At 35.3% G+C, this 22,301-nt stretch overlaps 5 protein-coding genes across 6 annotated transcripts; 4 read left to right on the top strand and 1 right to left on the bottom strand.

Moving 5' to 3' along the window:
* Positions 1-2,157: 2,157 nt before the first annotated feature.
* LOC147924836 (uncharacterized) lies at positions 2,158-5,214 on the top strand. Its single transcript, XM_087494426.1, has 2 exons — positions 2,158-4,739; positions 4,832-5,214. The coding sequence occupies exons 1-2, from the start codon at positions 2,591-2,593 to the stop codon at positions 5,182-5,184; spliced, it is 2,502 nt and encodes an 833-aa protein (XP_087350552.1). The 5' UTR covers positions 2,158-2,590; the 3' UTR covers positions 5,185-5,214.
* LOC104758093 (uncharacterized) lies at positions 2,623-6,607 on the top strand. Of its 2 annotated transcripts, none has more exons than XM_087494428.1 (4): positions 2,623-2,741; positions 5,511-5,610; positions 5,684-6,074; positions 6,182-6,607. In XM_087494428.1, the coding sequence occupies exons 2-4, from the start codon at positions 5,512-5,514 to the stop codon at positions 6,505-6,507; spliced, it is 816 nt and encodes a 271-aa protein (XP_087350554.1). In that variant the 5' UTR covers positions 2,623-2,741; position 5,511; the 3' UTR covers positions 6,508-6,607. The 2 variants fall into 2 exon arrangements, with proteins under 2 accessions (XP_087350554.1, XP_087350553.1); XM_087494427.1 differs by lacking the exon at positions 2,623-2,741 and adding an exon at positions 5,289-5,423.
* Positions 6,608-7,038: 431 nt separating this feature from the next.
* LOC147924835 (uncharacterized) lies at positions 7,039-9,432 on the top strand. Its single transcript, XM_087494383.1, has 5 exons — positions 7,039-7,664; positions 8,049-8,181; positions 8,271-8,558; positions 8,643-8,849; positions 8,937-9,432. The coding sequence occupies exons 1-5, from the start codon at positions 7,126-7,128 to the stop codon at positions 9,282-9,284; spliced, it is 1,515 nt and encodes a 504-aa protein (XP_087350509.1). The 5' UTR covers positions 7,039-7,125; the 3' UTR covers positions 9,285-9,432.
* Positions 9,433-13,867: 4,435 nt separating this feature from the next.
* LOC104758535 (uncharacterized) lies at positions 13,868-15,395 on the top strand. The gene is made up of 3 exons (XM_010481420.2): positions 13,868-14,313; positions 14,531-14,668; positions 14,932-15,395. The coding sequence occupies exons 1-3, from the start codon at positions 14,152-14,154 to the stop codon at positions 15,115-15,117; spliced, it is 486 nt and encodes a 161-aa protein (XP_010479722.1). The 5' UTR covers positions 13,868-14,151; the 3' UTR covers positions 15,118-15,395.
* Positions 15,396-16,097: 702 nt separating this feature from the next.
* On the bottom strand, positions 16,098-20,672 carry LOC104758534 (protein NRT1/ PTR FAMILY 1.2). The gene is made up of 4 exons (XM_010481417.3): positions 20,226-20,672; positions 19,901-20,118; positions 17,851-18,410; positions 16,098-17,376 (listed from the first exon to the last, which is right to left on the bottom strand). The coding sequence occupies exons 1-4, from the start codon at positions 20,323-20,325 to the stop codon at positions 16,428-16,430; spliced, it is 1,827 nt and encodes a 608-aa protein (XP_010479719.2). The 5' UTR covers positions 20,326-20,672; the 3' UTR covers positions 16,098-16,427.
* Positions 20,673-22,301: the final 1,629 nt, after the last annotated feature.

The following is a 22,301-nucleotide window of genomic DNA, read 5'->3' as shown; positions in this document are numbered from 1 at the left end:
CGTAGAGCCCTCAAGAACCTCCTGATCTGAGCCTCCTCAGGCTCCATAGCCCGACCCCCATAACAAAGAAGTCGACTGAACTCCAAGTCTAGCTCCCGCACTGACCGTGTCCCCTGAGACAACTGAAGGAACTGCACCTCCAAACGATCCAATGCCTCTCTAGGAAAATACTTGCGGTTGAACTCCAAAACGAAGTCAGCCCAAGTCATCTCCCGCTGCACTCTCCTAGCAGCCACCGATCTCCACCACACCTCAGCATCACCACTCAAATGATGGACCCCTATGTCCACCCAAAACTAATCAGGACATCTCAGAGTATGGAAGTTACGTTCCACACTCGTCCTCCACGCATCCGCAACAGTAGGGTCTGTACCACACGAAAACCTCTCAGTATAAAGTTTATGCATCTCCTTCAGCATAGACAAATAACGAGCATGAGCTCTCACATCCGCAGCCACTGGCTGATGCTCCTCCACCACCACTGGTGGCACTACCTGAGCCTGAGCCGGGCCCAAACCTGGTACCCGCTCCAACAGCTGTGTCAACAAGCCCGCCAGGTCCACACCTCCCACAGGAGCCCCACCTGCTGGGATTCCCACACCCGGAACCCTAGCACCACCGGCCACTCGAGCACCGACACCGCCCGCACCGACCCCCTCAGCGCCTACGGTCCTATCAGTACCACCACCGGCCACACTCATGGACCCCTCCTGGAAATCCTGCGACTCGCCGACACCCTCAGCTGTCACACTCTGCTCAACAGACTCACTCACTGCTGGGACTCTGCCCCTACCACGACCACGACCACGACCACGACCGCGACCCCCACCACGTCCGCGTCCACGATCAGCAACAGCTCCACCCTTAACCATCTGCACTACCCAGGACAGAAAGCTAAGTACACAAATCAAAACCGCACACAAACACACATCTTACCGTGGAATCTCATTGAAGGCTCGAAGAGGATGATACTAGGACTCCATACCACATGCAAATTGACTAACTACTCATAATCAATTCCATCACACAACATCATGCATCAAGCAAAAAGAAAATAATTCACCCAATTAAATTCCTAACCGCTCTAACCATCCACTTAACCATCCTAGAACCGTAAAGGCTCTGATACCAAACTGAAACGACCGACCCTTTTTTTTTTTCTTTTTAATAATAAGTACAACATATAATTAAGCATCCCATACTACTTAATTGAACCACCCACACCACCATTTCCTCATTAAACCAATAACAACCAATATGCACAGCGGAAACATACCAATAATACAGAAACGATACATCATCAATACAATAACATTCCTATCCAATCTATCCAGCAACCTATCACAACTCTAACCAAGGTTCCAACATAAATAATATAACCAACACCACACAAACGAGACCCTAGATCATCCTCCTCCTCATCGCCATGATTCCACGCTACACAATTTGCCTTTACCTGCACCACAAACACAAATTGAGATGCATGAGTATTTGATAAACACTCAGTGAGGCAATCCTCCCATCTACTGGGCTATACACACAAGCAATAAGATCTCTACATGCCACAAACAACAATCAATAAAACAAACCAGGCAATATACATAGCATGCAACATCCATCGTAACTGAAACAAGGGGTGTCGACCGACACCAGATGGTGTCGACCGACACCAGATGGTGTCGATCAACACTGACAATCTGGTGTCGACCGACACCCTGCCCGACACTCCCGAAAACCCTAGTTTGTGTCGACCGACACCTCCACATGGCATCGATCGACACTCGCCAAAGTCCCGAGCCGTCCTCGCGTTGGTGTCGACCGACACCCCAACTGGTGTCGACCGACACCGATGCCGAGCAGCGATTTCCCTCGATCAGAAACTCCGAATCTCGCCTCCAATCTTCTCCAATCCGCTCCTTGCACTCCCAGAAGCCAAACCCAGCCCAGACAGCAACGAAATATCATAGAGAACTCAAAGAAACAACCACATAAGCACCAAATCACATAGAATCTAGAGATCTTAGCTTAGATAAGCCATGGTCATGCACTCACCTCTTTGCAGGAAGGTTCTGACCAACAAGAACGAATTCCCTCACTCCTAGCAAGCTTCTAGCACCTTCCCAGCCTTGGATCTCCCAAGAACAGCAAGGAATCTCTCAATCTCTTCCCAAAAGCTCAAGAACACTCTCTCTTTGTGTTTTCTCTCAAAAACGGCGAATAAGACCAAAACCACACGACCCTAGGTCGTTTTCTTCCTTTAAAACTCGATTTAGGGATTCCCTAAACCAACCACGCAAACCGGACAATTAAAATTGAACCGACCAAACCGACCACAATTGGTGTCGATCGATGCCTCACTAGGAGGTGTCGATCGACACCCTTACCAAAATACCAAAATTTGGTTTGCGGGTGTTACACCTTCCTTTCTTATTTCATTCACACCACAAGCAAGAGCATTAGCAAGAAAGAAATCGAGAGTAACAAAAAAAATTTTGAGAGTGAGAAAAAAAATAGAGTGAGAAAAAAAAAACAAGAGTGAGAAAAAAAATCAAAAGAGAAAAAAAAAAACAAGAGTGAGAGATCTTTAATAATGGCGGGAAGTTCTAATTATAGTCATTTTCGGGAGTGGATGTATAAGAGGCTTGATGAAGTGACGGGAAATTTCACGGAAGAGTTCAGCACCGGGGTAGAGGAGTTCATGGCTTTTGCAAATAGTCAGCGTTTAGCACAAAATAATGGTGGTAAGTTTCACTGCCCTTGTGATAAGTGCAAAAACGGTAGGCGTCTTCCAGGGGGTACAATTTGGAATCATATTTTTTGCTATGGGTTTATGCCAGATTATTATGTTTGGTATAAACATGGGGAAGAAATTAATATGGGCATAGGAACGAGTTATGTAGATCCGACGTTTGTAAGTGGGAATGAAGAAGTGGGTAATGTGGTAGGAGATAGATATGTGGATATGGTGAATGATGCATTTCGTTATAACATAAGTTTAGATGATAATTATCATCAAGATAATTATCATCAAGATAATTATCATCAAGATGGTAGTTATCAGAATGTCGAGGAACCGGTACTTAACCATTCCAAGAAATTCTACGACTTGTTAGAAGGTGCAAAAAATCCATTATATGATGGTTGCCATGAAGGTCACTCACAATTATCCCTAGCTGCTAGAGTCATGCAAAATAAGGCAGATTATAATATGAGTGAAAAGTTAGTGGATTCGGTTTGTGAAATATTGACTGATTATTTACCAGAAGGAAACCAAGCTACTGGTTCACATTATGAGACCGAAAAATTGATGCGCAATTTAGGCCTCCCATATCATACAATTGATGTTTGTATTAACAATTGTATGATATATTGGAAAGATGACGAAAAGGAAGATAAATGTCTGTTTTGTGGTGCACAAAGATGGAAGCCTCGGGAGGGCCGACGTAGAACCAAAGTACCATATAGTCGTATGTGGTATCTTCCTATTGCTGATAGATTGAAGAGAATGTATCAAAGCCACAAGACTGCAGCAGCAATGAGATGGCATGCCGAGCACCAAACAAAGGAGGGAGAAATGAATCATCCTTCTGATGCAGCGGAGTGGAGGTATTTTCAAGAACAACATCCCCGTTTTGCCGAAGAACCCCGTAACGTGTATCTTGGATTATGTAACGATGGGTTCAATCCATTTGGGATGTCTCGAAATCATTCTCTATGGCCTGTGATCTTGACGCCATATAATCTACCCCCTGGTATGTGCATGAATACCGAGTATTTGTTTCTTACAATCTTGAATTCTGGGCCAAATCATCCGCGAGCTAGTCTTGATATATTTCTCCAACCTCTTATTGAGGAGTTAAAAGAGTTGTGGTCTACTGGAGTTGATGCGTACGATGTGTCCTTGAGTCAAAATTTTAATCTAAAAGCAGCGCTGATGTGGACGATCAGCGATTTCCCGGCATATGGCATGTTATCTGGATGGACAACACATGGTAAGTTGTCTTGTCCAGTTTGCATGGACGATACAAAGTCTTTTTATCTACCTAATGGAAGGAAGACATGTTGGTTTGATTGTCACCGGAGATTTCTTCCCCATGGTCATCCTCTTAGGCGGAATAAAAAAGACTTCTTAAAAGGTAAAGACGCTATGAGAGAGTATCCACCTGAGTCTTTGACCGGTGAGCAAATTTACTCTGAGCGATTGAGTGGTGTGAATCCACCAAAAACGAAGGACGTCGGTGGAAATGGTCATGAAAAGAAGATGCCGGGATATGGGAAGCAACACAACTGGCACAAAGAAAGCATATTGTGGCAGCTGCCATACTGGAGGGACCTCAATCTACGACATAATATTGACGTGATGCATACAGAGAAGAATTTTTTGGACAACATCATGTATACTCTTATGCGTGTGAAGGGTAAATCAAAAGATACCATCATGTCAAGATTGGATTTAGTGAAGTTATGTTCTCGGCCACACTTACATCTTGATAGTAGGGGTAAAGCACCTTTCCCGGCATATGCATTGACAGACGAAGCCAGAACAAGCTTATTGGAATGTGTGAAACACTCAATTAAATTCCCAGATGGTTATTCGTCAGACTTAGCTAGTTGTGTTGATATGGAAAATGGAAAGTTTTCAGGCATGAAGAGCCATGATTGCCATGTTTTTATGGAACGGTTACTTCCATTTATTTTTGCAGAACTGCTTCACAAGAATGTCCACCTTGCTTTATCAGGTACTCGTTAATTAATAAATCAAAATTTTATTTGTTTATTAAGTACTTATATAATTCTAAATGTGATATTGAAGTTTGAATATATCTTGTAGGGGTTGGAGCATTTTTTCGGGACTTATGTTCTAGGACTTTGCATACAAGTCGCCTTCAAATTCTAAAACAGAATATAGTTCTCATCCTATGCAACTTGGAAAAGATCTTTCCACCATCCTTTTTTGATGTGATGGAGCACTTGCCTATACATCTCCCTTACGAAGCTGAATTAGGAGGTCCTGTCCAATATAGGTGGATGTATCCTTTTGAAAGATTTTTTAAAAAATTGAAAGGAAAAGCAAAGAACAAAAGGTATGCAGCAGGATCAATTGTTGAATCATATATCAATGACGAGATTGCATACTTCTCAGAGCACTATTTTGCCGAGAACATACAAACAAAATCAAGGTAAATGATCAAGATTTGAATTTATTGTGTGAATATATATTTAATTTTCAATCATTTGGTCAGGTTAACAAGATTTGATGAAGGTGAAAACCCTGTATATCATGTGCCTGGAGTGCCTTCTATATTTACTCATGTTGGCCGTCCAAGTGGGGAAATGCATGAAACATGGCTCTCAAGCCGAGACTATCAATGCGCCCACGCATATGTTTTAAGAAATTGTGACTATTTCAAGCCAATTGAGAGGTATATATATAATTAAGTAGGGATCACTCAAATTATATATAATTTGCTATGATCTCTCATATATTTTTGTTTGTCTTGTATACATAGTATGTTCGAGGATTTTCTTTCAGCAAAATATCCAGGACTTCCCGAGAAGGAACTCTCCGCCAAAAGAGCAGACGAATATCATTTATGGGTTAAAGAATATGTGTGTGACATTAATATTCTATATATAAATACTTATTAAAATTATTGAAAGTAACTTATACATATATATGCAGGTTACTTACTGGAACGCCACAAATCCATTTCCTACTTGGGTTCAAGAGATAGTGCATGGACCTTTGAACAAGGTCAAAACATGGCCAATGTGTTTTACAAGAGGCTATTTGTTTCATACAGAGAATCACGGCGCTGGACGTAACACATGTAACTATGGGGTATGTGCTAAGGGTGAAAATTACACGGATGAATCTGATGCAGCGGATTTCTACGGAACCATAACTGATATCATAGAGCTTCAATATGAGGGGATGGTTAATTTGAGAATCACTCTTTTTAAGTGGAAGTGGTATGACCCTGTTATCGGTAGAGGCACTCGGATCAGCAATGGTGGTGTCGTAGACGTACTTTCAACAAGAAAGTACAATAAATACGAACCATTTATTCTAGGTAAGTATATATATATATATATATATATATATATGTGTATTTATTTATCTATAAATAAAACATTATTGTTGATATGCTAATGTAACTTTCATAATTTGCAAATGCAGCCTCTCAAGCAGAACAAGTGTGTTATATTCCGTATCCATACGTTAAAAAACCGAAGCAAATATGGTTCAATGTTCTAAAGGTGAATCCGAGGGGAAACATTTCTGGAGAATATGTCAACAGTTCAGAGACAACTCTTTTGCAAACCGAAAATGATGATGCTGTATTGATGACTACAATTGAAGATATTGTACTTGACAATTTGGAAGAGGAAGTAAACCCAATAAATCTAGATTACGGCGTTGAGGATGTGGAACCTGAAGATGAATTCTTGTGTAATTTATCATCTTCGGATGATGAAGAACCAGATGATGAAGAATCCTCCTAATTATGTCTATGTCAAATTTGTGAAATAAATAATATGTAATATATCTTGAATTGTGTTCTAAATAATACATAATATATATTAAATGTTATGTTTAAAAATATATAAACTAAGCCAAATATATAAATTAAGCCAAATATATTAAATGTTATGTTTAAAAATATATAAATTAAGCCAAATATATAAATTAAGCCAAATATATTAAATGTTATGTTTAAAAATATATAAATTAAATTATATGGATTTAAAAGGATTAAATTAAGCCACTGATTAGCGACTATTAAGTGACTAAGTTCAAAATACTTGGGTTTAATTACCTCAATCCGTTAATGGACCTGATTATAGACTTCTTAAACAAGCCCAGCCTTATAAAAAAATTAGTCTTTACAAATACCAACCACTTAGAGACTGATAGGCGACTAATTTGAAGCTTATTGGGTTAATTAAACACGAAGTCCATTAACGGCCCATCACACACGACCTAACCCTAATCGTTAACCTAATCTCTAATCATTCTAACATTTCTTCTTCTTTGTGTTCGTCGTCGTTTTCTCTCTACATCGAAACCCTAATCTTTGCCGTTCTTCCCCGTAAATCGCCGTTTTCTCTCTAACGACGAAGATGCCTCTAGTCAAGAAGCCTGGACGCAAGAGAAATGTTGCCCCCAACGCTTCTCTCAGACCCGGTGGCTCTAATCCATCGTCTAAGGTGAGAAGACTCAATCCTCTACCGAGTCAATACAACTTCACCCCGGCGGCTGAAAATCCTACGCCTCCGACGCCTCAAGAACAAGTCCGCGTTTCTCCCCAGATATCGACATCCGCGGCACCGCAAGTCAGAAACTATCCACCACCGCAGATCCTTTTTCAAAGCTCCGTGAATCGAGTTGGTGTAGAGCATCCATCTCGGTCATCAACCGAAGTGATGAACAATCCACCGGTTCAATCGAATCCGTTGGAAGATTCTGCGAGATCTCCAAATGCAGCCTCTCACGCTCAAAGTCATCCTTCTTCTCAAGGTCACAACTTCGCAGAGTCAGATCCAGTCTTGCCGGAACTCCAGGAGGACACGTTGAGGGCTCTAAACGCGATACTTATGGTGTCGGACCGTCATACGTTCACCACCGTCCTCTCTCCGGAACCGAAGCCTAACACGACTTGGTATGTCTACGTTTTCATAATTTTACAACCGTGTTCTAGTTAGTTGGTTGATTTTTGTTGTCTTGTTGTAGTAAGTACTCTTAGGGATTCATGTCTGTTATTGGTTGGTTGATTTTTGTTGTCTGATTGGTTTAACTATCCGTGTTCTAGTTAGTTGTGAAACAAATTCTGAAACAACTGTGTTCTAGTTTGTAAATTAGTTAGACTTACAACCGTGTTTCAGTATTTCATGTCTGTTATTGGTTGGCTTCAGATTGTAGTAAACGAGTGAATGTGTTTAATGTCTGTTTCAGTGTGTAGTAAACGATTTTAACTAACTGTTATGTGACTTGATTCTTTTGTTATGTCTGTCAAAGAACTGACTTGATTCTTTTGTTATTTGAGGTTTACTCGTGATGCAAAATCAGCACTGGTTCGGAAGATTACTAGAGTTTTTACAAACAAATTTGATGGTCCATTCTACAATTGGTCATGTGTGCCTCCGGATAGACGAGAAAGATACTTCCTTGAGTTTGCGGTATAGTTTTATGTTCTGAGTTTCATTCATAGATAGGTTTTGATTAAGTTGTTGTTCACTAATGTAATTTTATTTTCCTTTTTTCATAGAAAACACACACTTGGGATCCTTTAATAACAGGAACAGTGCAACAGTATTTCTATGACATATGCCAACGACGGATGAAAAACATGGTTAGCGACGTTAGGACTAGTCGAGTGCAACCTAAATGGATCGAGGGTGACCTGTGGAAAGTAATGGTTGCTCAGTGGGAGACTGAAGAAGCACAAGAAAGGAGTCGAATCTATTCCAAAGCTCGCATGTCAGACCGTAATGGTCTCGGTCCTCACATGCACTTATCTGGGCCAACATCTTATCAACAAGTCAAACAAGGCTTGGTGAGTAACTTTGTTTTTTTTTCTTACACCTTTGCAACTTAAACTTATATCTTAACCCTTTTCTTTGTTTTTGTAACATTCCAGGAAGAAAAACTTGGGAGACCAGTGAGTCTCGGTGAGGTTTTCAAAGAAACTCATACAAAGCCAGATGGTACATATGTGGATCGCAAGGCTGAGAAGATCTTTACAACTTATGAGAAAAACTTACAAGCTAAGCTATCTGAGATTGAGTCAGATCCTTCACAAGTTCATGAGCTCACAGCAGAAGATTATACTGCCATCTTTCTTCAGGTAAAGTTACATTTCTCACAATCTATATTTAAAGAATCTTTAACTTTCATATTCTCTATTTACAGTTTCACCTTTTTTTTTTCTCAGTCCACCGAGAAGGATTCACGAGGTAATATTTTTGGGCTCGGTAGCCTCAAGGATCATCTTCAGGGTCTTCTCAATGGCAGCAGCTATCATCAACAAGGACAGTCATCATCGTTTGTAGCATTGCAAGAGCAAATGAAGGAAGCTCAAAGGATCATTGAAGAACAAGTTGCTTATGCGACAAAACGTGATGCTGAGTTTGCTGCTCGTGAAGCAGAACATTCCAAAGTTGTGGCTGAGCAACAGAAGAAGATAGATCGCTTGGAAAAGTTCATGCAGAAACTTGATCCGGCCTTTCTCGAGTTCCATGAGTCTGAATCAAGTGATGCACCCATCGACCCTCCTACATAAAGTGCATCTCCTCCTTAGGTTAATTCTTAGGCTACTTATCTCTCTCTATTTCTTACTCTAATGAACTTGACAATTTGGGATGATGTGTTCTTCCTTATCACTTAAGAGAATCATAGTGTTAGGTTCTCTCTTTTGGTTGTGACAAAAATATGGTTCTCTCTTTTTATAATGGCTTATGTGGTGTACTAATTACAATTATGGTTAACTTTTGGTAATTAAAAATGCAAATTTTAAGGCTTTCTTTGATTATAAATTTGAGTTATAAGCAAAACAAAAAAAAAAAGATTCTGGTTTTTAATCCCTATAGTCTTCAAATAGTCATTAAATCTAGATTAACATAGTCGCAACACAGTCGTCAAATAGTCGTCTCGTAGTAGCCAAGTAGTCGCTACATTTGACGACTATATCACAACTATTCTCAAACTAATCTCCTTCACATCGCATTAATCGTTAAACTGTCAGCAAATAGTCGTAAATGTTTACTGACTACTTTACGACTATCTGTACACAACGACTGTTCACATTTTAATTAATCGTAACTTAGTCACAAAACAGTCGTAAACGTTTACGACTACCTTACGACTACTTTTACGACTACGTGGATTAGTCGTAACGTAGTCGCTATTTACCGACTAAATTACGACTGAATTTCCTACCGACTAACGTTTTACGACAACAGTGATTAGTCGTAAAATAGTCGTAATTTATGAAATAGCGACTACGAAACGACTACAAATGCAGTCGTAAATGGCCTGTTTTCTTGTAGTGAATGTTTCTGTTTGAAACCTAATCCTTGTTGTTTAATTACAGTTGGTAGAGATATTACCGGCTTCTTTGGTTCTTTTCATCTTGAGAGCCCTACCACCAAAACAAGACTGAGATATCACGCCATACCGTCGTGTATACACGAAAGCTAATGATCATACCAATTTTAATCCCAAAATTCTCTAAAGAATCTCAAGCTTTTTATCTCATTTCTATGTAAGCTTCAATAATATAAGCTTTTGGTCTTGACTCTTAATGGCCTTCTCCATTTACGTGCTTTTGAATAAATGTATTTGATAAATTGATACAATTTCTTCAAGTAGTTTAGGTTTTTAAAATATTGCTACCCAATTTCCTTTGTTTGTGATTTTGTGGTCTAGGATCCAAGACAACTAGACTATTAAAACGCTGTCTAATCTTTGATTATCTTATAGACTTGAAGAGTCATGTAAGTGATGTATGATATCTTATAATCATGTTGATGTAGGAAATCACCCCAACAATAATATCTGTAGATAAGAAAAACTCAATTTTCCGGAAGGAAAATAAGAAAGTTTGCATTGAATATTATTATTTGATTAATGTCACGGCTCAGGAAATTAGAAAGCTTCTCCTTCTTAAATTCTCCTATAAATCAACCCTTCACGTCAAAACTAGCTTGCTACACTTTTCATATCAACCAATGGGTCGTGTCAACAACGGGATACCGCTTCAGCAAACCGGTACACGCAACCAGCAAACCGGAGTCAAAGACTTTGTGTTACGACCCAGCAAATGGGATACCGCTTTAGGAATCTTGATCCTTCTCTAGGTACTAACTAAAAAAACGCAGATTCAAATCAAATATCTATAGTCAAAGAATTTTATTTAAATATAATGAAGTGTTATAATTGTAGCTAGGTCGGAATGGAATACTTGCTGAAGGACAATATGGGAGTGAAGCACCAACCTTTGCTCCTACCAATCAATATATGTCTAAGTAATCATTTGATATTCGTTGACCTCCATATTTGTTACACATTGTTTGCGGACCGTTGTACAATGCAACTGTACTATATTAAAATTTGCAATGCAAGTGTGAGATTGATTATGTTTCTGCCTTTTTCTATTTTTTTGTGGTAGCTATCATATAAGTAATTACATCTGTGTTTTCTGAATAGCAATAAAGAGTTTCTTTGATTTGTGTTAGCGAAATGAATTCGATAATTACATCGTATAAAAATTACTACATCTGCATATCTAAAATTTTCTTTCTTTGTTTTTGTTGGTCTAGCTCAATTTGTTGTTAAAGTTACGAGTTTGGACTATGTACAAAAGGCTAAGTGAACCTGTATGCAATCTCTACCAATCTAAAATGGTCAAGGTCAACTCTATATATTGCAATATTCAACGGTAATGAAAAGGTATCTTCTGAGAAAAAAAAAAGCAATAAACTATAAACTAAGAGAGTCCATGAAACATGCCAATCGAATCAACTATATAGAATTATGTTTATATCTGTATACACTACATGTAGACAATGTAAGGGGATATAGCAGACTGTAAATTGCGTATGAACAAACGAAAAAAAAAAAGACTAGAAATTGTGATCAAAAGAGTAAAAAATGGTATCGGTGGATATATTGACAAGCAAATGAAGGATCAACTAACAGTGATTCAACGTATGGGAGATCACTGGTACGCGGATGATTATTTATTTGAATATAAAATCTTAGTTTTAAAAATTCGGATTGGTTATATATTTTAAAAAATAAATAATAATTTTCATTAACAATTAATTAGTAAAAGAAAATAATTATTTTTTTAAAATTTAATAATTATTTAAAAAAATTTATTCGAAAATTCTGATATATTATATATATTTAGTCAAAGTATTTATTATCTTTATTAAATTAAGTAATTAATATTTATTAAATATTTCTAATGGCATTTGAATGTAAATTTTTACATTTTTTAAGGTTAGTTTCATATTTGTACTAATCAATTAATATAATAGGATATTATAAGAGTTGATAGATTTTGCCATTTAATTTTGACATCCTCCAAGAGTCCAAGGCCTCGTTTAGTACCTATAATGCATAAAGAAAGGCATTTGACACTACAAATGTTCATCCCCACTATGATTTCCTTTCCTGAGTACTTCAAAAAAAAAAAAAAAAAAATTGAACTCTTAATATACAAAATAAAAATAAAAATTATTTTTTATTGCTAATAACATGCATTATATTATGCATATTTGAATTCAGGTAGTGACACATCGATAACCTATGTGTTAACTATTAAGTAACATGTTACATGTCTTGGTCAATCAAAAATATAGTTAATAACATTATATTGATGTATACTGTATACTTGTCTAGATAATTTATGTTCATAATACATTTGCTAATAAGATTTTTTCAATAATTTATATTTCAAAATATATATATATATATATTCCACGATAATTCAAAACAAAAAACATTTAAAATTATGGCACACAGTTTAATAAATTATTTTAACATCATTTAAACAATAATACAAATGTGTACAAACAAAATAATGATAACTAATTTTGCATTAAAAGGTATAACATTACTAAAAATGAAACAAATATTTTTGGCTTAAACTCACTTTTTTTTTTTAACAAACAAGAGTTTTCATTCAAAAGAAAACCTCAAAAAGAAGTGAGTTCATACAACATGCAATAAGATAAGCAAAATAAAGTAGAGATAAAAGCTCCATGAGTTCATTAAAGGAATTTTCAAATTTATGAAGTTTTACAGTGTTTGAAAAAATTATTGGGACCAAAGTGGATTCCACCATAAAGATGGGTGATCATAAACGGCTCTAGCAGATAACGCAATCGAGCTTTTAAAAGAATATTCCATAGAAAAACACTTAACGGGCTTTTTGCCAACATGAGAAGGATATACTATATATGTGTGTCAAATGAAAAGTACTTATATACTTTATCTATTTCATATTACTAGGTTTTGAACCCACGCTACGCGTGGGTTTATCTTATATATAATTGTTCTCAGCTAGTGTCTTATATATAATTGTTCTCAGCTACTTATTAATATTTTAATATAAATTTTTTTTAATAATTTCAAAAATGTTAAATATTAACATGTCTGATCCCGATTGGTCGTTTAAAAAATCTGAATATACAAAATTCTGAAAATATTAAAAATGTTAAATAATGAAGTGGCTAATCTCTATTGGATGTTAATAATATAGAAAGTTTTATAAATTATAAAAATATTAAATAGTGAAGTGGCTAATCCCTATTGGATGTTAATAGTATAGAAAGTTTTGTAAATTATAAATATGTTAAATAATGAAGTGGTTAATCTCTATTGGATGTTTAAAATCCTAGGTGGACAGCTTTAGAAGCTTATAGCTCCTACTTTTATTTAGTATAATTTGTAGTTTTAGGTAATTTCACACTTATTAAAAAACAATTACATTTTTTGTTTTATCCTTCGTTAATATATAATTTTATTTGATATAAGTAATTAGTAAGCTAAAAAATTATTAAAAAATAGCATTATAAATACAAAACGATAAATAATATGAAACAATATTTAATTCTACAACGACAACTAGAAAAAAAAAACTATAATTTAGTGTCTCTAAGTTAATATTATGTTATTAACTCATCAATCATCACACCCTTATTTGCTATTAGGCCACTTTTTTACGAAACAAATTAGTGGACAAAATCTTATGAAGTTTGGTATCCAAAGTTTGTGTCTTTGCGTTTCATGATGTCCACAAATTTTCTCTATATGTTTGGCTATAAAAAGTCAGTGACTCATAGAAGAAGAGGAAATACTGAAACTTGCTGTCACGTTTTTATATTTTTTACCGCTACGAAGTCGACTACGAAATCTGCACCGTTCATATATTAGTAATTCAATTGTACAGTTTCAGGTTAAATCTCATGGACGTGAATCACTACTACGAACACACACGTTATGGTGTAACTTAACACACCAGATCATGTTTTTAGGTATTTTTAGTTCCTGACTCGTCGACGTGACTAAATAGGCGTACAAACACCTAATTCGAAGAAAAAAAATCTAAGTAGTAAAAGCTTCATCTCAAAATAGAAGATATGGAAGATTCGTCCATCCTCAAAGTAAGGACGTATTTGGAAGAGCTGGCCAAAGATAAAACCCATTCTCACTTTCCCAGTTTCATCCTCGAAGGCCTTCAAGTCATTCATGTTGGAAGAGGGATCATACGGTGTAATTTGACCGTTACGCATCACGCTTTGGTGAATGATTAACTACATCTTTTTTTTTGGGTGAATGATTACATTATTTCGTGGTATATTTATATTTTATTTAAGACATGTACATTTGATTATGATTCACATGATTTGGATTTGTTTGATAATTCTAACTAATATAGGATTTTTACTGACAAAAAATAATAAGGATGTTTGAGTTTTGACGAGTGCTACATTGTATTATTTACATGATCATATTCAGAATGAAGACGGGAATTTTCATACTGCAGCGATTGGTGTGCTAATGGAGTTGATGGGAGCCGCCGCAGTGTACTCAGTTGGAGGATCCCATGTCTCAGTTGATCTCAACTATTCGTTCTACTCCACGGCCAAAATTCAAGTTCGACTTCTCTCTGAACTCTACTAATATATTTGATTAAGTTTAAAAAAAATATATTTATAATTAATTCGGTTTCAACGAACCAAATTTTATTCTTTTATATATAGAAAAAAAATCAAATCGTTTTAATATATTTGGTTTGTGTCGATAGATTATTGGACATATATCTAATTTGAGAGAAACACGAACACCGTTTTTAGTATCTTTTAGTTGTTAGTCAAATCACATGTCATATAACGTATTTAATGTGATGAAAAATCTAGGAAGAAGTAAGGATAGAAGCAAGATTAGCAGGGAAGATGGAAGATCTAAAATCAGCAATAATTGAGATTCGAAGAGAATACGATGAAGAACTCATAGCCACAGGTAGACTATGGATGAGGCTGTTGATGACACCAACTGACTTAGATGTCCAACACAATGGTGTCGATCAAGTTAGCAAGATTTAATTGCTCCAATCAAATCAAATATTTACCTATGAACCATGTCATATGCTATACATGCAAGTGGTATGTAAAATAATGTGTGTTTGGACATTGATTAGTCTTCTCATATGGTTTCCTAGCCTCAAATCAAATTTCAGTATCGATGTTTTGATTAATATTTATGTTATGTCGTTAATGATGCTAGATATTTGTATCGATGTTTAGATGGATATTTATGTTACGTTGTTAATGATGCTAGATATGTGGCAAAGCATTATGGTATCTACGAGAGTGTTCGATGTGAATATCCTTCTACTTCTAGATTTTCTTTTCTTTGAATCTTGAGAGTGACAATACCATACAAATTCTTAGATACCTTTTTATTGGTCTTAAACCCCAATTCAACAAGAAACAGAAAATCTTGCGAATGTTTTAAGTCTTATGTGCACAGTGGATGCCTTCGATCGACTCCGTGGTTTTGAGACACCAAGGAAATTGTGGTGAAGATGTGATGGATGTTATCAGCTATGCCACCGTGTAACTCGCTCGGTGGCATTGTCCTGAACTAGTTTAAACTCTTGGTTCTTTGAATTCGACGACCAAGATTTTAGTTAGCTTTTACCTAGTTTTTACGATGATGCATGGAGTTATTTACTAAATGATATATTTTTTTTAAATTTGTGTGGTATCATTAAAAAAATAACATAACAAATGTATTAACTTAATTACGTGGGTAGCAGACTAGCAGTGATGACTGAAATTAGAAGAGAAGGAAACAGAGAAGTCATTTGCCAGAGGAAGCTTATGGATGGCTCCACCCGGCCTCGGCCTCAGAGACTTGCCTCGTACTCAGCAAGTCTAGCCTTTATATATTCACACATACACACATATATGATAGTGCATCTAAATTATGTCTAGCGTACAAAAATTTAAAATTATATTAGTAATTATTAAAATTACGGGTTCATTAGCAGTTTATTAATTAGTTGTCTGGGTCTATATAGTTTCGACAATATAATCATTTTGGATATAAGAAGACAAACCAACATATAATATATACAAAAGACTTCATGAATTTCAATAACACAAAAAAAAAAAAAAAAAACATACAACAAAGACTTGGCTTGTATACACAGCCAAAAACCATTGACCTTTTCACCAAAAACCCCTAATTATAAACCCGAACACAGAATCCAATCTAATTACAAATCTATATAGACCTTAATCAACACTTACTAATAACACCACACACCAGATGCAATAAAATATAATTTCCCTACAGTTTCTTGCCCCCTTTATAGACAAAGTAAAAAGCTTGCATGACCTATAATTGTTTAATTGGCTTTACTAACTGCACTTAGATCTTCCTTCTCGAAGCCTTTGCCAACAATGTCAAGCAACTCTTCTTCCTCTCTCACACCATTAACCCTACCATTCCTCACCTGGTCAACCAAAGGACCATACGACCAGCTACATATAACGTAGTAGATCACATTGATGAAGCTCATTATCGCGAGTACCCAATAGTAATAGTTGTAATGACCCTTGTTAATGTTGTCTGAAACCCAACTCTCTTTACCATTTCTTGAGGTTAGTTCATTGACCGCATTGAGAACCACGCTTGCCAATAGACTAGCCACACCCATTCCTAGACCGAAGAGAGAAGCCGCGATGCTAGACATGCTTTTAGGAAACTCGGTATAGAAAAACTCAGTCTGTCCTATTGCGGTAAGAGCCTCTGCTAATCCATGTAGCACATATTGTGGCACCAGCCACATTGCTGAGAAGTCTACCACAGCATTGGGATTGTTTGCATACCCTTGGCTTATAGCTTTATTCCTTCTGAAGCTTTCAACCATTGCAGAAACCGCCATAGCTAGGAATGACATGAATAACCCTAATCCCATTCTTAGCTTAACGCTGAGTCGAAAAGGTCTGCCTCGGATCTTTGAAGCTAACGGGATAACAGCACGATCATATAGAACGACCCACGTTGCGAGAGCTATGATTGTGAACATACCGAATGATCCAGCTGGAACTTGAAAGCTTGAACCATGGCGACTCAGACGTCTGTCCATAGAAGTCGCTTGTAGCAACTGAAACGTGCTTTGGTTAGTATTTATGGACATCATTATACCTGTGGACCATAATGGTATGACTTTGATCAATGCCTTAAGCTCCTCTACTTTGTCTGTTGTGCATAGCCTCCATGAATTCAAAGCAAACCCATCTGACCCAATTTCCTCATCACGGTTACTTATCAAACAAGCTTTATTCAAAAACCTAACCAAACAAAAATCAAGAAGAAAAAAAAACCCAACATCATGTTTCCATGTATGATTTGCAAACTTATTCATGTATTGAAATCATGTTTCCATTAATTAATCAAGGAAGTCTCAAAGTAAAACAGTAGATCATGTTCCTAATTATAATAGCACAAGGTTTTGTTCAAAAGCCTATTAAAAGGAGTAGTATATATCAAAGTAAACAGAGAGCGTTATCTTTCTTGTACAACAAGCTTTTTTAAAACCTAATAAAGAGAGTATCAAAGTAAAGTGTGTGGAGTGCATTGATCGTGTGTCTTGTATAACAAGCTTTGATTGCAAACCTAATCAAGAGATTATCCTAAGTGAAGAGATCGCACATCATATTTAAAGTATATTAGTTTAATTTAAGAACCTAATCAAGAGAGTATGGTATATATTACTTGTAAAGTAACCAAGAACTCAGGATAAGAAATACATATAGTTGTTTTACCTCAACTTGTGACTTGGAGCTTTTAGATCAGAATCTTTCGTGTGATAATAACAGTCAACGGAGTCATGATGATCTGGTAGACTTAGCTTCCTCTTCTTGTAAGCTGCAACACCCACTTGAGCTAAACCTGTGAAGAGACTCTTGCTCACACCGCGTGTAACATAGAGAGGAGACGCGAGAACAAATAGCAAAGCAGCGATCAACATGAGGACCGCAGGCACTCCAAACCCAATTTTCCATCCGAGATGCTCTTGAATGTATACAATACCAGTGAACGCGATGAGTACAGCCACAGCTGAGGAAGCGTAGTACCAACCAAAGAAACTCTCGAGAACTCTTTCGTTCTTTGGGTTCTCTTTGTTGTCTAATTGATCAGCTCCAAAGGCTAAGGAACATGGTCTAATCCCGCCTGACCCGATCGATATAAGAGCAAATGCAGAATACAAAAGAGCCAGATGAGACGCGGTCGCGGGTCCACAGTTGCTCCCAGCTGCTGTGGGATCGCAAGGCGATGGCTTCACTTGTGGTAACATTGCAGTTAGCCATAAAAGCATCATTCCCTGTGGTATGATTCAACAATGATCATCAATTAATTGAATTTGGTCTAGAAAACCCGGTTTAGTTTGAGCTGAATGTAATAACAAAACATTACATGTCGTTAAGCTATCAAACATTACATGTCGCTACGTTTATATAATTATGAGAAGAAAAAAATCCAAGAAGAAAAATCCAATATTCATATCGGCAACAAAATCGTGGCCATGATGAGCACACGTTGGTAGGTCGAATGTAAAGTCATACGTCATTAACCCTACCAAAATTATAATAACGAAGTTGATTGCGATGAATAATTGTACCAGCATGTCAAATCAATCGATGTATCAGAGTTTAAACATTTGATCTTCAAGTGGGTGAATAAAAAAAATCATATGAAAATTGCTTAGAACCGGACAAATTATAAAGAGTACAAGGTTAAAAATTTGCTTAAGCCTACCACGCACAGCTCAATGCTATATAGCCTACAAAACAATCAAGCTTGGCCCCATAACGAAAATAATTCAAAGTCGTCATGCAGTGTGAACTGTGTCCAATCCGGTTTAAATAGACTTATTTCGAGCAAAAAATTGGGGTCGTGTTTTGGTTTTGTTTACGTTTATTTAAACAACTTTTTTAAAACAGAACCAAAGTGAACCGATATTAAAACATAGTAAGAAACATAGTAAGTTTTTTTTTGGTTTTCTTTATTTATGAAGCAAACCAATCACACTTTTTTATAAGTAGAATATTGTCACATATCAGAAATTGTAGTTTCGATTTGTGGTCACACACACAACTTGCGAAGGACATTTTAAATTATCAATAATGTTTTAGATGAAAATAGAAAATTCAGAACACATGGAACTGCCACGCAAAGAAATAAATTCGAAAATGACTTTTAGTGTAACATAAACACAAGAAGACAATAATTGGAGCAAATGTTTTCCCTAGGAACGAGTCCCTCACAAGTCACATGCAACGCCTGAAATTACTAAAACTGTACCATACTATTATTGTTACTGTTTAGTGTATACTAGATTACTAACATATTATATAATATCACGATGCTATAAAAAAACAACCTATTCAATGGTGCATCAACGATGAATCTGTTGGAAACTAAATTAATCTGGTCCAATATTACTTTATGTTCAAATATTCATATATATTTTATTTTATTTTGCTATAAAAATATGGAAGAAAAAACCTCGTACCACTATACTTCAATTAATTCATTATCTAGATGTTGTAAAAATATATTATTTTAAACTTACTAGATAATATTAAATATATTTTTGATATCGACAATAAAATATCATATAACGTAAAAAGTATATGGTAAAAAGATTTTTAAAAAGAGTTGTCAGTTTTACAAAATCAGTTACGGATTCTTATCAGTCTTAATGACAAGTAGTAGAAATCTAAACCAGAAATTTAAGTTCCGATTAAGTTAAGCCGGTTTGGAAAATGGGAGATTAGAGAGAAGGAAGGAGAGATGAAGATTATTTATTACCAAGAAACTGGAAAGAGAAGCAATGGAGATGGTGAGGAAGCGACCAAGATAGGAATCAGAGAGGAAAGCACCCAAGAGAGGTGTGAAGCTTGATGCAGCAGACCACATATAGAGCACATTTGTTCCTTTTGCTACCCCAAATCTGTAATCTCTGATCAAGTACATAATCATGTTTGGTAATAATCCATAGCTCGCCACTTTCTCGAACGCCTCGTTTGCTTCACCATGATAATAAATTATATTAACAAATAATTCAATTAAAGGTTTTTACGAGGAATCAGAAAAGACAAGTAGAGTTAAAGATTTTAAGGAAATGTTGTTGTACCTATGATGAAAGGCATAGTGATGATTCCACCTTTTGTTTTTTTCCCTCCATTGGGTTGGATTTGCTTAGCTGCTTCTGTTTCATTCGGAGGGTTCTCCATTGTTGAATCTTTGGGCTAAACACACACTCAACCTAGTGAGTTTATATAGGGGAGAGACAGAGAAAGGTATAAAGGAAGAAGAAGGAAGAAGGAGAAAGTGGAAGATCTATGTCTTTGCAAGTGATTTGAGAGAGAGAGAGCGAGGAATGTGTGTTACATCTCCGCAACGAGTGGACAATTAATACTAGTAACTAACGCCTATAGGGGACAAGAGGAAAAAAACAGTAAGTGCAAAATGATTGTAATTAATTAGTCTATTCAAAAAAAAAATGATAATTAGAGAATAGATACTTTAATACTATATAGATTGTAGATTGAGTTCTGAGATTTTAAACATTAATGACGTCGACTTCTATATTTAGAATTTTATTTTATTTTATATTTTGCTATTTTGATCGAATTTTCTGTTTATTGTGGTTGCTTACTTGCTTATATTATTTTCCCCGAAAAATATACAAAATAATTGCTAAAATTTTATGCTTAGTAATTACATCAAAGAAAAAGTTATCGTCAATTAGACACACTACTGTTACATTAGTTGGCAAACCATTTATACGAGAGTTCTTTTTATGATTCAAAGTAGCTCACACATGAATTGTTCAATTTGATGATTCAAAACATTCTTCATGTTAATGCTAATTAAATACTTTTTTATTAGTCCATTTTTAGTTAAATCGTTGTTTTCTTATATTCTATTAATAAAGTTTTAGTTATTTACTAATATCCCTTATTTAATAAAACGGAAGTACACAACTTCAAATTTGTAGACTATATAATTTTAATAATAGGTTACAAATGGATTATAAAAAAATTGATATTAATTTGTATTAGATATATGTTACATCACGTTGAAAGTCTTAATCTGTAACTCTTCATTTTCGCAAGATTTTAGGAGAATAATCTTAATTCTCTTTTACACCAAAATATATCCTGCAAAGATTTAATCTTGATTTAAGATCTTCTAAAACAAGTTATTCGAAAGAATAAAATAAAATCTCCAAAAAATATTTAGTTAACCATATATAGACAAACAAATCTCAAAAAATAATCACTCTTCCGCGGATTGAGAGTGATTTCCGATTATACTATAAAATAAACCGATCAATAATCTATCGTTACCTTTTTGATAAGGTATCATCTTTCGGTTCATGTCTTTTAATTTTATCATACTTATAATGATGCTTATTATGTTTATACACATTAGTACATTACAATTCATGGTGTACTGCGAGTTAAAATATTACACGACGGGGTTATATGACACGACGTGTTTGAGTAGATACTAATATAAATTTAAATTTTTGTTAATTCGGTGCTACACGGGTAAAATACCATTTCATTATTTTGTTAATAATATGAATATTAAATTAATAGACATATCTAATTAAGTTGATTAAATTAATACTGTAACAAAAAGTTAACAAACAAATTATTATTTTTTTATCAAATAACTTAATTTACGGTGTACCATGGATCAAAATCTATACAAAATATACGTTATTTCCACAAGTCATATTCAACATATGATTTAATGGCATAGTGTTTCCTAAAAAAAATAACTTTTAAAACAAATAAAACAATCACATTTATAGTGCTTTAAGTAAAAGTTACAAAAATTTGTTCTCTAGCACGGGTCCATCAGTTTTAGTAGATTATTTTATTGCATAATGTTTTATTCACAACAATTTTTAAAATAAATCACATAAATTATTTTGTATATAAAAATTACAATATAAATAAAAAAATTTCAATCCGTGCTCTAGCACGGGTCCTAATCTAGTTCTACTATATTAATTGGGAAGTACAAATATGAAACTAATCTTAAAATGTGTAAAAAATTACATTCAATTGCCATTAGAAAAATTTTATTAATTTAGTTAATTAATTAAATAAAAAAAATCTAGAAAAATAAAAAAAAATATATTTTTTTCCTCTAATAAATTATGGATGAAAATTACTAAATACATATTTTTAAA

The sequence above is a fragment of the Camelina sativa genome, chromosome 17 (genome assembly GCF_030686135.1).
Source record: "Camelina sativa cultivar CO46 ecotype springtype chromosome 17, ASM3068613v1".
NCBI classification, from domain to species: domain Eukaryota; kingdom Viridiplantae; phylum Streptophyta; class Magnoliopsida; order Brassicales; family Brassicaceae; genus Camelina; species Camelina sativa.
This window is presented reverse-complemented; position numbering and strand designations above follow the sequence as displayed.